The 14,409-nt window shown below is 34.6% G+C and overlaps 3 protein-coding genes across 3 annotated transcripts in view; 1 reads left to right on the top strand and 2 right to left on the bottom strand.

Annotated features, from left to right (window-relative positions):
• Nucleotides 1-1,767: 1,767 nt before the first annotated feature.
• On the bottom strand, nt 1,768-3,087 carry LOC123872210 (transmembrane protein 70 homolog, mitochondrial). Its single transcript, XM_045916393.1, has 2 exons — nt 2,572-3,087; nt 1,768-2,017 (listed from the first exon to the last, which is right to left on the bottom strand). Exons 1-2 carry the CDS (start codon nt 3,022-3,024, stop codon nt 1,820-1,822), a joined length of 651 nt encoding a protein of 216 aa, XP_045772349.1. The 5' UTR covers nt 3,025-3,087; the 3' UTR covers nt 1,768-1,819.
• Nucleotides 3,088-3,596: 509 nt separating this feature from the next.
• On the bottom strand, nt 3,597-4,562 carry LOC123872055. Its single transcript, XM_045916187.1, has 2 exons — nt 4,447-4,562; nt 3,597-3,839 (listed from the first exon to the last, which is right to left on the bottom strand). The coding sequence occupies exons 1-2, from the start codon at nt 4,541-4,543 to the stop codon at nt 3,622-3,624; spliced, it is 315 nt and encodes a 104-aa protein (XP_045772143.1). The 5' UTR covers nt 4,544-4,562; the 3' UTR covers nt 3,597-3,621.
• A 2,809-nt stretch (nt 4,563-7,371) lies between these two features.
• Nucleotides 7,372-14,409, top strand: part of LOC123872052 (meteorin-like protein) — a 62,048-nt gene continuing 55,010 nt past the window's right edge. Inside the window, exon 1 of the mRNA XM_045916185.1 lies at nt 7,372-7,665. Within this exon, the coding sequence (XP_045772141.1) occupies nt 7,571-7,665 (95 nt within the window). The 5' untranslated portion in view covers nt 7,372-7,570. The remainder of the gene's footprint in view (nt 7,666-14,409) is intronic.

Consider the following 14,409-nt stretch of genomic DNA (forward strand, 5'->3'; position numbering starts at 1 on the left):
TGTTTCATTTTTTTTAGTTTTTGTAACAAAAAGTTTTTTCCTTGAATTCATGCTCATTAGACAAATATGATATTAAAAATGTATAAGCAAATTCTAAGCAAGCATGCTCCGCCTTAAGGGGCAAGCGACGGGTCTGCCCGCGAAATTCAAATTTTACTTGGTTTTTCGCAATTTGTTAACTAATACGACAACGTAGGCTTATGGCACTTTAATTGCGGCAATGGCAGTATCATCCTCACATGTTTATATAAAAATCTTTACTTGAAAGGGTCCAGTTTAAGAAATTAGTTCTAGTATCGACTATAACTCACAAACTAGTCGATACTAGAACTAACTTGAATAGTGGTCACCTTTAGATAAGAATCTTGTCATATTATGATTTTCTAATTAAAACCAATTTGAAGCAGTTTGAGCAAGCGGTAGTCGCTCAAGCTACAAATAAATACTGTAGAATTTTGAATAGTTGACAAAAAACATACATCAGGGACATGTTTCAGATAATTATTTTCTTATTATTTAAAATTTAATTTAGGTAAGTTACTAAATAATGTCTAACATTCCATGGTACTACTACAATTAATATTACGCATTAAATTAATTACTTATACAAACTATTGCTTTAAGTATATATAAAAAAAATTGGACAGATGCATTTGTTTTAATCGAATTGAAATAAAAATTAGATCCAGCAGTGGAAATTAATTTTTCTAATAATTGTAAGAGCTTCCTAGAATGCTTTTATATAACTCTATAATTAATATTGTATTGATTGTAATAAGTATTTACTAAGACAAAATGATATTTTAAAGAATTGAAGTCTTATTGCTGTTTATCCACCCTTTAACAGACAACCTAAGTTGCATACTCGCAAATATATGATATGGATAGTGAAGGGCTATAATAATGTAGCTACTTACTTATGACTTTTTTTGTTTAAATAAAATTAAGAGGGTAGGTTGCTACATAGATTGTACGACAATGTTGAACTCAAGTGTTTAATTTACTAATCCAAGCTTGTCTATCTGTCTATCCCAGACAGTGCATTTATATATTATTTATTTGCAAGTATTTTCAGAGTATACACACTAGAGTAGCTAATCTGGGGAGGATAAATGGAATAAGCGGTTTTAGACATAGGATACATGTTTTTATTCCTTGACAATTAGAAGAAATCTTGTTGCAATTATTTTTATACTTTATTAAAATCATTCCAGCCAACTCTAGATGAATAAGATATTATATTTATGGCTACTAAATGTGTAAATATGTTATGTATTTAGGAAATGTTATTTGTTTTATAATTATATTTTGTTGCGATTATTTATTAAATCAAATCCATAAAAAAAATTAGCAATATCATCTAGTCAGTAGTCAAATATATATATATTTCATTTCATCCAATTACTTTTAATTGATTGTCACTGAAAATTACTATGCAACTGTTTTTCTTTTACCATAATTTTAATACCTATGAAGTAATGAATTAAATAAATATTTTATTAACAAATTTTGTTTTTTTTTTTTTTAATTTCATAACTGGAATCCTTGAGACATGTTGTAGGAAGATTATATTTTCATTAGGAAACATGATTTTGCAATAAATGTAAAATGGCATTTTTTTAATGCAGCATGTAGAGTAAATATTTCCACCTCAATTTTGAATGTTTTTCTCTACAAAGACTAAAGGCTGGTGCACATTTTTGACAAGAGGTAGTGCAAAACATTTTTGACATTAGTTTACATACATTGAAATAAAAACCAACATTTCTTAAATATTATATTTATTTAAAGACTAGCACTAAATCATAAATAACAAAGCTTAACTATCTTTATTACTATCACTACTATCTTCGCCTAGTTTGAAGTCCAGAGGTTTGTCGTAGCCCATTATTTTGGCATAGTACATGGGGTCTGTGAAATGCCTCGCCTCTATGAAGAGTGGTTTGCCTTTGGCAGTCATTGTTGTGAACATTCCAGGAACGTCTGGCACTACTACATCCTCTGGTTTGAAGTCCAACTGAAACATGTTCACAGTCATAAGTTTTAGTTACAAAATTTATTAAAGCCAAAAGGTTTCAGTATTATTTTACCAATCAGGTATCTTTAAAAGATGGCATGAGATAAGGCAAAGCTGTTCTTCCCAATGACTACCTTTTCATGTTTAATAAATGTTGAACAACATCCTGAATCCTAACAATAATTTGCACAGAGATAGCTGGCATTCTGATTTTGAGTGACATTAGACATACTGTTTTTATTGTGGGAAAATATTAGAAAACAGAAATCTATGTGCTAGGTTTTAAATGTATTGCCATTTGCCATTGATGGTGCTGATTTGAACAGTTCAAGGGAATTTTGAAGAAACAACTTTGAATAAAATTACTATGGGTAAGAACATATTTTTTAATGAAATTTTATTTATATTTCAAGCACAGTGGACAATCTTAATAGAGACTACCAAACTACACAGGAGATATTATATCACATAAGTGTGTATACAGACACAGATATTCTCTATCCCCTCGGACTAGAGCAAGGCATGGCAAATTGAGAAAAAATAAGTAAACTTACTTTGACAGGTGCCAGGAAGAAATTGATTGTGGTAGCTTTGTATGTGGAGGTTTCAGGATCATAATAGATTTCCGTCACGTATTTCTTTGTTATAATGTGTAATAATATCGGAGTTACAAACGTAAAAAAGCCGACAACAGAGCAAAGTGCTATAATCAATGAAGTACTGCCTATGTTAGCAGCTTCCTGCAAAATCAGTGGTTGCGCTGCCAACCCCGCAGCACTGGAGCTCACGGAAAATATCTTAACAGCTCTTATTTGAGGAGTTAAAGGCCCATAATATATCCTTTCTAATTTATTTTCCTGCTTTTCTTTGCTAGAATAGTGTCTTGCTAAACTTTTCTGACAAACTCTGATTATTTTAGAATTTTGTGTAGCGAAATCTTTAAACAATGCATTTTTGAATATTGATTTGTTATTTACAAATATATTTTGTTGGCAAATACGAAACATTTTTATTTTTCGAGAAATTATTTTTCAGTTTTTAGGTTATTTTTCATTTTTACAGCTGTTACAATGACATTGACATTTTTTGTTGCACTTGTCATACAGTAGCCACGGGTAACTTTAGAAATATGTTTATATTCTAACATTGTAAGACAAAAAAAAAAGACTTCGTCTGTGTTGGCATTTGCTGGCCCGCGTGCGGTACCTTTTTGGAGTGTTTTTTTTTTTGTTAATAGTGGCCGGTTTTTGTGTTTCACTGGTGTATTTTGGCAGTGGAACTGACTGTGAAGCGCATAGAAGGGCGCCGCGTGTGTGTCGGCGAGCGCCGGCAGTCGGCACAGACAAAGTCCATACTTATATAGTTTCCCTAACTTGTAAATAGTTAGCTACAAAGTTGACATTGGCTAATCTGTGTGAAGCCAGACGAGAGAAGAAAAAAAAAGACAATTAAAAAAATCAAAGGTCCATTATACAGCCTTTACCAAGGTAAATAGGTAGTAGCCACTAGCCAGCTGTAGGTAATACTCTCTAACGAGATGTCTTTACAACAACTCTATTTTACAACTAAGAAATGCAACTTATTTATGAAGAATGAAATTGACTTTATTCATTGATATGCTTCGTAGGGCAGTTGTCTAAATCATAACAATAGCCGGTTTCCGTATCCAGCACCATATCACCCGGACAGTCGCACCTTGAAAACCCGCATACAGTTCCAACCAGGGTTCTTTGAGGGTTTGTACATGTGCGCTGTGCAGGCCAGAAGTTTTTAGAGCAATCGCAAAGCTTCTCCACCAAGTGATCCGGACATTTCTCCACACCTGTAACAAAAATTCTTATTCAATTCCAAATGGACCCCTCAATATTCTATTGCTACAAAGGCGAACTTGATAAAAGTCTGTGGAAGAACACCACCCTCTACCTAATACCTCTCTTGAATACATCTTGAATTTTATTATTCATCGCTAGATAAAAACACTAGAAGAGGTGTCGTGGACTTGTGGGATTTCAAAATTGGAACACTTCAAAGTCCTAACAGAACCGAAGCTTTGTCTTGCTTGTAGTATATTAGCAAGGAAGTCGGTTAAAAATACGCGATGCCCAGTCATTAATTTCAACTCCACTTTCGTTTGTTTCACTTTTTGCGAGTTACTTAGATCTTCACAAAGCTTTGCTTCGAAAAGGGGCAGACTCTTACTTAGGTAAATATCATAGGTAATGAGGTTCGGTAAGTTTTGCAGTCAGGGGAAACCCCTAAAGTTACTGTAAGATATGGCAACACAAATCTATTAATCTATGGGAGAGTCGTCTTTTAATAGATATATGACAGTTACAATGAAATCGGTTTCACCGGGATTCCCTGTAACCAATGCCTTGGTTGAATAACTACCTACGGTTTGAAACTGTTGAGTTGATAAATAAACTTACATGAATTCTTATGCCATAGACAGTTACTCGATACCGACGATGGTTTATAAGAACCCACTAGAGTTAGCGGCAATAACAGAAACGTCCACGCTACCATTATGCCTATTGCTTTTGCGAGGAAGGTGTCGGCTTTTATATCGCCTCTGTTCATTGTTCTCCAGTTACGGATGTTTAGTTTAGTTCAATGTTAAAAAATGATAACTACCTTGATCCATTGTTATGAGATGGAACATATATTTTAATAAGTAAAGTTTAGTACCTAGGTTCCTATAGAATTAATCAGAGCGTAGTTTCATCGATGATGAACCATCGTTTAGTGCTTGACGGCTATGATACTTGTCTTCTAATGATTGACTGAGTTCATGCGTTAAGTTGCAGGGTATATATAATATGGATTTTATAAAAAATGTGTAGGGGTTTTTTGAAATCGAGCTCGTAATATTGGTTCCGTTGCACCTGCAATGCAAGGTGTCACTAAAAACAAGCCGAATGTCCTACGTAAGTAGGTACCGCTGAGAAGTCTTAGCGAGTCGAAAGTTATAGGCGTTTACGATTCTGCGTCGTGCGACGGGCGAACCGCGAAGCTGTTGCCTTGTCTCAGACACAGAGACCGTCCGTCTTCGAACTGAGAATAAGCGAGAACGTCCTAGAAGAGACAAGAAAGTGAGTGAGAAAGACGAGAAACTCGCGTTCTCTGCCATAAGTCTAGAACTCAAAGGTAGGGAACGCTGACTTTACGTAGGTAGAGAGTAGAGACTAGGTGGAATTCAAACGCCGCATCGAATGAATATGGGAAAGCGGTGATAGCCAAGTGGTTAAGATATCCGCCTTCTTTTTGAGAGGTCGGGGGTTCCATCCCGGGCACGCACTTCTAACTTTTCAGAGTTATGTGCGTTTTAAGCAATAATTAAATCCTTATAACTTGATTTACGATGAAGGAAAAATATTTTGAGGAAACCTGCATGCCTGAGAGTTCTCCATACCTGCCAATCTGCATTGGGCAAGCGTGGCAGACTACGGCGTAAGCCCTTCTCATTTTGAAAGGAGACCCGTGCTCTGTAGTGGGCTGGCAATGGGTTGATCATAATGATGAAAACGTAATTTTTATATAGAACATTAGCCTCACAATAAGAGGCCCAGCCTGACCATATCAGGATAGCAGGTCAAAAACAATACCACCCCATATTTGTGTAGTAAGATAAGAAGGCGAATCAGTCCTAAAGCAAGCACGAGCGACTATCTGGCGGGCAAACGCGGCCTATTGATTCAGTTTATCTAAACGCAAACAAAACGTTACGTATAATCATTTTAAGGCCCCATTGTTCTACTTAACGTATGAGGAAATAATGACACAAAAAAATATTTTAACATAGGTACATACATACACAAAATATAAGACTGGGTAGCTGATCCCGCGTGAATTTTGCTGTGCTTCAAAAAATCTAAACCTAAGCTCAGAATACCTACATATCTAATAGTAAGTACCTGGTACCTACAGATCTAAAGTAGAAGATGCCTACCTAGTTAGGCTTCCGTGAATTCCGCTTCTTTCGTAAACCACTAAACAGTAAAAAAATAAATCGAAAGTCATGCTGCTCTAAACAAGGTATTCAGTTAGAAGTAAAAACTACATTTTAACTTATAATTATTGTACTAATATTAGGAGCAGGCTTCATCTCAAAAGTTTAGCGGCAGAAAAAGCCAAACAATGTGCTAGGTCACCACGAAAAAAACAAGGGGATGGTACATTGCATCACACTTGACGAACATCCAATAAATCTACAATGCCTTTTATTACAATGGACTAGAGTCTAAAATTCTAGTGAAAATGGCGCAACTTGATATCATTATTGTATCTACTTTTTGTCGGTCGGTCTTAAATAAATCGTTTAAAATAAACATAATTTTGCACTATAATAAATCATTCGTAATTGTATACAATTTTAACGTAGATACTCCTATCACAGATATAGTTTTTATGCTTTAAACCAAATTTTTACATTAAATATTTTTAATTGCTTTGATTTATTATTATTATTGCGTAGGTACCTATTGCATTTTTATTTTCATCCGTATTGCATAGGTCGAACGTCGAACATTGGTCGAATACCAATGTTCGACGTTCGACATTACTACTGAAATTGACTGCCTCAATTACAATGCCTCAATAAATGAAATGCCTGAATTTAAGTAGCTGAAATCGCTGAAAAAAAATTTTTTAATCTTTATGTACAGCAGCAAAGACCATTAAAGACCGAGGAAAACCAAAATATAGGTTTAGTTAAGCTAATCATTTAAATAATTAATCAACCTAAATGTTTATAAAGGTTTAAGGCTGAAGAGCAATTATTATAATTACCTATTCTTATCTATCAATCAATTTATAAGTAAGTTAGCCTGAAAAACAATTATTGTACCGTGATGTTAGCAATAAGTATTTTTTGAAAACTGTTGTAGGTATAACATAAAGATTAAAATATTTATATTTTATATGAATTTTCGTATCAGTAAATAGTCTCAATATTAAGGTCTCATTTAAATTGTTATTTCGTGTTAATACTACTTTGGTATACTTAATTTCAACTTTTATCGAAATGAAAACATAAAAGCTTCGTACTTGAATAAAACGGGATCTTAACCGCCTAAAGTGCCCAAAGCTTAAAAAGATTGTCGATTCTAAAAGCCTACGGTCTTTCGCGCCATTTCTAAAAGCTTTTATAAATTATCTTATTTTGTAGTAGAATTTCAGCTTTATGTCCAAGTACTAAAGTATTTTGTGGCTTGCCAATTATTAGAGGAAGAAAGAGATATATCTCTGTTTCTTTATCTTGTTATTATTATATCTGTCTCATTCACACCTTAGCAGTTTCCTATAGAAGCTATACAGGAGCTACTTAAAGTTATCGTCTATCTCTGTCGCTACTCGAAAGTTGAACTAGTAGAGTTTTAAGAGTGTAGTAGAGTTGTCGCTCGCGCAGATTTTTCTTTGCGCTTTGTTTCTTTTCCGTCAAAACAATGTTTTCAGCGTTCGAAATATGAATTTGACAAATAGAACTTTTTGAAAGATATAGTGATGTGAGTTCGTATTGGTGCATTATATTGATTGGACTTATACTTTGGAAAAATGGGTCCAGAGGCAATATTTTGGACTCTTGTTTTGGGCCTGATATGCGTTGCGGAGGCGGGAATGATCGGTGATCAGTGCGACTGGAATGGCAGGTATGATTACAATATTTAAATAAATAGTTCTATGTTTTATCGTTTCTAAACATAGCATTAATTAGTGTTTTTAATAGAAACTTATTTATAAATAAACATTTAATTATCTATTTAGTTCTCTATATTTTCACAATTTTCTTTACATATTTTCAGTAAAAACACAATTTAGTTTGAGTATCAAGCCTTCGATCGCATGCTTTCCTAAGTAATGTCCTTAGATGTTTTGAAAAATCACAAGTTGGTACTTACACACTTAATTCTGTTTTTTTCAAATTTTATAAAATTAAATAGTTGATTAGTTAAAAGAAACTTTCTTAGCAATACATAATACAAATAAAAAACCGACCAAGTGCGAGTCAGACTCGCGCACCGAAGGTTCAGTACTCCGACATTTTTCCGACATTTTGCACGATAAATCAAAAATTATTATGCGTAAAAATAAATAAAAATCTGTTTTAGAATGCACAGGTAAAGCCCTTTCATATGATACCCTACTTGGTGTAGTTATTTTACTTCGAAAATTGAAACACATTTTAATTTTTTTTGGGATGTAGGTACCTAACTTCACGGTTTTCGGATTTTTTCCTATAAGTCCTACCTACTACTCTAAGGTTAGTACTCTCTAGGTTTTCTTGACAGACACAACAGACGGACAAACAGATAGACAGGCAATAAAGTGATCCTATTAGGGTTCCGTTTTCCTTTTGAGGTACGGAACCCTAAAAAAGTAATTTCTTAAATCTAACCACAGCTTTCTAATGCTCTAGGCTCTAGCGTAGTGGAACCACTGTTTTACTGAAAGCTAAAGCTAAAGAATATCAAACTCTATGTTTATTTCCTTACATCACACTTTATCAAATTACCTACTTACCTATGATTTGGAATGTGAATATTGTTTATGAGATGTGTAAATCGGATTAAGAATACTTAAATAATAGAAAACTTTGTTACTTATAGGAATACCTAGCCTACAAGAGCTAGCTACATAAAATTAACTTTATAGCTATGATCTAACTTACTAAGTATAACAAGTTTAGATATTAATTTTAACAAGTCTTGATCAACGTGAATGGATTACATTAGAATAGATTTTTTTTTAGATATTTAAATGTGTTTTCCAGTTTTTCTCCTAGATCCTGTATCTTACCTACTACCTAGGTAACTTTGTGGGTTGTTTGCCTAATAACCACCAAGGCAAATAATATTACCTATTATTAATTATAATGTCCAGAGGCCTAACATAGAGTACAATATTTTTGGACTGTTCACACTAGTCCGTTATTTTTATCTTTGTGCCTATAAAAATTTTACTTAAATGTATTTCTATAGGTAGGCTACCTACCTGAAGTAATAGACAAATGCTACTTCCTTTTCTGCCTGGGTTTGCATAAAAAAACAAAAAATGCTTACCGTTATCAAAAGATGCCATTTCAAATGAACACGAGTAGTTCATATTACTTATTATAATACTTGGCTACCTAACCGAAATGAAAAATAAAATGTTTATATTACTTACAAAATCGGTAAGTAAGTAATTTTAAATGCAAAATAATTAAATATTTTGTAGGTAGGTATCGTATAGCTAAATGTCAAGGCTTTAGCAGTTTATAACGTAGCTATACTAGCTACCTACGAATATATTTGCAATGTTAATCATTCACGTTATCCATTGAATCGACTTCTCTACTACTTCGAGATTGTTTGAGATAAAGGGTCTTGACAAAATTTCTTCTAATGACAAGTGATTAACCTGGTAGCAATAGGAAAGAAATAGGAATGTAGTATATATTTTGTTAACTTGCCTAATTAGAAGTAGGTTGGTAGTATTGGTATTGCAGTCAGACGTCAGTCAATTTATCCTTTGTGCTTTTATATGTTTAGTTAGACTGTATTTAATTTAATCAATTATTCTTTAGGTAAAGTCTGAATATAGATACCTATCTAAGTAAGTATAGTTAGGTACCTACTTCATATGCGATTGAAAAGTTTAATTCTTAGGGCTCAACAATCCTCGCCCGCGGCGAATGCCGTCGCGGCCAATTTGCTAATATTCAGTCTGTCTGTATACCAAGTCGTTTGGTTGCATGCAGTAAATTATCGGCTTTTAAATTCATGTAGAATTTTAAATATTATCAAAATGGCAACGCTTTCGATTTTCAAAATTCCAACAAGTCCAATAACGGTACAGATATTTACCTAATTCTGTAATCTGAGCCCTGCGAATTATAATTAGCGTAATTAGCCAACTTTTTGATTTCCGACTTTCTTTCTTTGTACCGATCTTCTTTGCCTGTGTGGTTAGTTCTTAAAATAGGTATTAAGGTGGATCCAATTAAAGCGCTGGTCCAATGATCGCAATCCGCAACCTTCCCGTACTTGATATTTTATATTTTGCGATTAGTTTGCAAACATCTAAAACATTTTCTTGATAATAATATTGAAAAGGAAGTAGTGACGGCTAAAAATTCGGGCATAGATGTATGTATGTATGTATGTATGCATATACTTTATTAAACAGCAAAACACAAATGACAGGTTAGCAAAAAACAGAAAACTTATAATCCTTAGATCGCCTTAGTGCGTGATCTGTAAAGGGTAATTTCATATTAAGTATCTGCTTTCTACATCTTCATAATACGTCTAATGAGTTTCACAATACACAGTATCAATATGTCAACACATCCGGAACATTAGAACATTAGAAGAAATTAATTTAATGACCCCGGAAACGAAGCTAACAGGGGCGATTATATGGAACAAAAACCAACAAGTATGGTTTCCCATTCTATTCCCATTGCAGGTTAGGGGTGGCGTGGGAAACGCATGGGAAAACTGTTCTCGCAACCTCCCCTGTTTGAGGACACGTGACCCTTCCGGCCCGAGGGGGTGCGGCTATTGTTGTTGGTGAATTTAACACAAAAAGTGACATTGTAAAGTACCCTTCGACTAATCGACTCCTACAGTACAATTGGTTATTGTATTATTTTTTAAGTTTGTCTATAGTTTGGCTATAGCTTTGAGAAAATTATGGAGAACTCAGAGAGAACTATACAAAAGTTAGAGATGCGAGTCTGAGATAGAACCCCCGACCTCTAAAATATAAGGTGGACGTCTTAACCACTAGGCTGTCACGGCTTTCAATATTAAGTACCAAGATCATACCTAACAATATTTGCTCTGAAAAGATGTCATCCTCTTGAATTGAACATACACCTGCTATAAAAATAATAGAACAGGACCTGAGGAACAAAGCACAATAAGACAAATTCGGCAGCGTGATTAAAATAAAAATATAACATCATATACTGCGCATACATACTTGTGCCATAAATTTATCCAAAATTATTTATGACTGCTACTGGAAACACCATATGCATTTTCAAATAAGAATGGTGATGTAATTGAATGCGGCAAAAAACTGTCATTTTTGTTGTGGGGTTTTGGTAGGAAAAATTTCACAATGCCGATATTAAAAAGGAATCGTTAAATTTGCTTGCTCTTGAAGACCTACAAACTTGGACGTCTATTGATCTACTCGTACCTACAGACTTTACTGTACCTTGAAAAGTCATAAAAATCGCCTGATCAATATTTTGTGGGGTCCCTCAAGAAAATCTCTTTATATTGGAACAATAAATCGTAAAAGGTTCATTATAAAAGCGGTGCTAATCAAAAAGTGCTTGAAGAGTTTAAGAACAAAGTGTAAGAGCGTATCATTGGGCAAAAAAGCAAATTGAGTGTCAATGGACCAGCATCGGAGCATTGAGGGGCTCAAGTTCATACATTAATATTTATTACGGAGGACGGAGGGGACGCGGCTGTTTATTATAATATCCTCTATTATATGACGCGTTCGCATGACACTGCACTGATTGATAAGTAGGTAGGCTAAATTTAACATGCACACTGAACAGAACTAAAGTTGCTTTCGATTCTATGGATATAAAATACCTATACAAATACACAAAACAACAGATAGAACTCAGATACGACAGACAGACAGTTGGAGACGGACAGAAAGGCAACAAAGTGATCCTATAAGGGTTCCTTTTACCTTTTGAGGTACGAAACCCTAAAAATCAAACAAAAAGGTTCTAAAATACCACTTTCGTACCATTTTTACACCGGAAGAGAAATGAAGTTAGTATGATGACGACATTCTCCTGCATTTTATTTAATTGTCCCATGCACTTGCATTATCCAGACCACAAGATGCAACGGATGTGCGTAACGTTTTTATGTGTGTGCGTACAACGAAAGATAAAAATAAGATAAAAGGATTAAGATCTAACAAATTGAGCCAATTACTGACAAGTTCGGTAAACTTAATAAGTATTTTATTACTTAAATCTACCTTCATTAGTTCAATAGTTCAGCGAATGCCTCAAGCGCAGTCAATAAAAAATTTAGAGCATAGCGAATTCTTAAGATTGCTCAGTCTTTTAATCTTCACTCTTCATGTTTCCAATTGTACACTTTCAAATATTCATACAACGAAAAAGTTGTGGTAGATTTTGTTCGATACAAAACCAAAACCAGTTCATTTCACAAATCAACCTTTAGCTTGGCTATAGATACTCGTAGGAACATCATATTGAAGGTTATTAAATCAAGAATATTTAAATAACCTGCTATTATTTTATATTTTAACCCCTTTTAGCGTCCTCCTAGCGCGAGTAATGAAGACAGCTAATCAGTAAGCTCAACTAATGGAGTCAAAAAAACCGTCATCAAACATTCAATCCTGTTCCTGGCGCCAACGCACAGACTATCCTACGCTTTTAACAATGGCCGTTTCCACATAATAGATAATAGATAAGCCACGACAAAAGCGACTTTGCTGACATCATGACGAATACCAGTTTTTGTCGCTTGATCTCCGCGTCCTGGTCTCGTGCCATGTTTTGTAGAATTTTGGACATAAGAAGTGGCTTTTAAGATTATTATCGTAAGTTTTGCAACCAGCACGAAGTTACCAAAAAAATAAAATGAATATTCCCCGCAACTGGTTTAATATTTTAAAGCCTTCTAAAATTTAAGCGCACCTTAATTTTCAGTAATTGTCTTTTTAATAAAATGCTTTATTTAAGTACTTAAAGCTGATATAGCTGCTGCAGGGTTTTTAGCTAGTGGAAAAACCATAGATGTAGTGACAGAAACATTGCAGGTTCATGAATCGCGTAAGTTTAATTTAGTTTTATTTAAGTACCTACTCACTATTATAGATTATACTTACTTTGCGTAATTCAATATATTGAGTCTATTACTTGAAATAAACCTTATAAGATCATCCACATAAGTTCATCTTACGTTTCATCGTCAAAAGATATTAATTAAATACAATACGTTAGCTCAAGATATATCTACGCAGTAAAAACGTGCAGATGGGATCAACGCAAATGATGAGACGCCTGTGTGAATACATGCAATTAGCGTTCTCTATCACTAAACTAATGCCGGAAGTTACAAAGACACGTGGCTGATGTCCGCGCCGAAAGGCAAACAATGATAAAACAATGTGTGAACTCTTTTTGCGGTTTTACTTCCTGAATTCGACCCATATTTGGTACGAATCTGACCGCAGAATCCGGATGTCCCTATCTGTTTACATGGCCGATAAAACATCAGATGGTGTGTAGCGCATGGCCTTACAGTGTGCTGACCTAAGTGCCGTCTCCCATATGGCAGATTGAATTAACTAGAGCATTGTGCCGCGGCCCTGGGTTCCGGGAAGTTTCCTCAGTTCACTGTCCACTGTCTTTATAGAAAACACCTATGTCCTCGTAGCTTTATCACCCAGGACTTCAAGCCTGTAAGGCAATGAAACATAAAGCATCTCTGCGTTTTCCATAAAAACAGTTAGGAAGGACGATGAAGGATCGATATTTCTGATACATTCGTTTTTTTTTGAAATTCTAATTGATAATGTTACAAAAACTTAAAGCTAGCCATATCTTATTACTGTGTAAATCATGGTCGTGTCGAATGATGCCAACTGCCAAGAATATTTGTACATTTCTGGATAAATTCTGGTGCATGATAACTCCGTTGAACTGGATCAGCTACATCTAAGCTCTATTTGCCTAGAAATGCGATGGTCTTAAACATGCTAAGTACTTCCTTAACAGCTGTCTTTATGATAATAGTTTACGCTTTGCTCTGTACAATATGTGGTTTCGTTTACGTCATTAGCGATTCCAAAGCGATTCGGCAGTTCATGGGACCGCGGCGCCAGGACATTTCACATGCCATGCCTGGGAACTCTACGCTCCGTTCCACTAAGAGAAAACATCCATCACATGTTGCTGGATGAAATCACTGTTATTTTTAAGCGACGATTGTTTTTATTCGCCCGCCAATTGGGGCCAATCAACGACACGTGTTCCGTTCGAGACGCTCGCCTTGCCTTGCCTATTGAAGCTCATTGAATATGCCGTGCTATCAAATTACGAATATATCGAGCTATAGAATCACATTGAGGTGCTACAAACTTATAAGTACTAGACATATATAACAAGCAATTAACTTGAAGGCACCGTGAATGATTAAGATCAAAATACACACAGTAGATAGTTGTCTATGTCTAGTTTGACCTTCGATCATCGAACATTTTTGTATTATTATCTTCAAAGAAGACCAGTCAATTAGTATTAGACTGATTCTTGTTGGTGATATTTGGGACTTAATTTGGGATATTTATATGTTTATCATGGGAAATTATCATAAGGTTGCTATCGTTAGAAT

Source organism: Maniola jurtina, chromosome 14 (assembly GCF_905333055.1).
Source record: "Maniola jurtina chromosome 14, ilManJurt1.1, whole genome shotgun sequence".
Classification (NCBI taxonomy): Eukaryota; Metazoa; Arthropoda; class Insecta; order Lepidoptera; family Nymphalidae; genus Maniola; species Maniola jurtina.

What these genes read in the sequence shown, in the direction of transcription:
- LOC123872210 (XM_045916393.1), bottom strand. Translation starts at nt 3,024, where the DNA reads ATGTTTCGTATTTGCCAACAAAATATATTTGTAAATAACAAATCAATA. An exon ending in TCTTCCTGGCACCTGTCAAA is followed by an intron (nt 2,018 to 2,571) that starts GTAAGTTTACTT and finishes AACATGTTTCAG; the next exon opens with TTGGACTTCAAACCAGAGGA.
- LOC123872055 (XM_045916187.1), bottom strand. Translation starts at nt 4,543, where the DNA reads ATGGTAGCGTGGACGTTTCTGTTATTGCCGCTAACTCTAGTGGGTTCT. An exon ending in TCTATGGCATAAGAATTCAT is followed by an intron (nt 3,840 to 4,446) that starts GTAAGTTTATTT and finishes TTTTTGTTACAG; the next exon opens with GTGTGGAGAAATGTCCGGAT.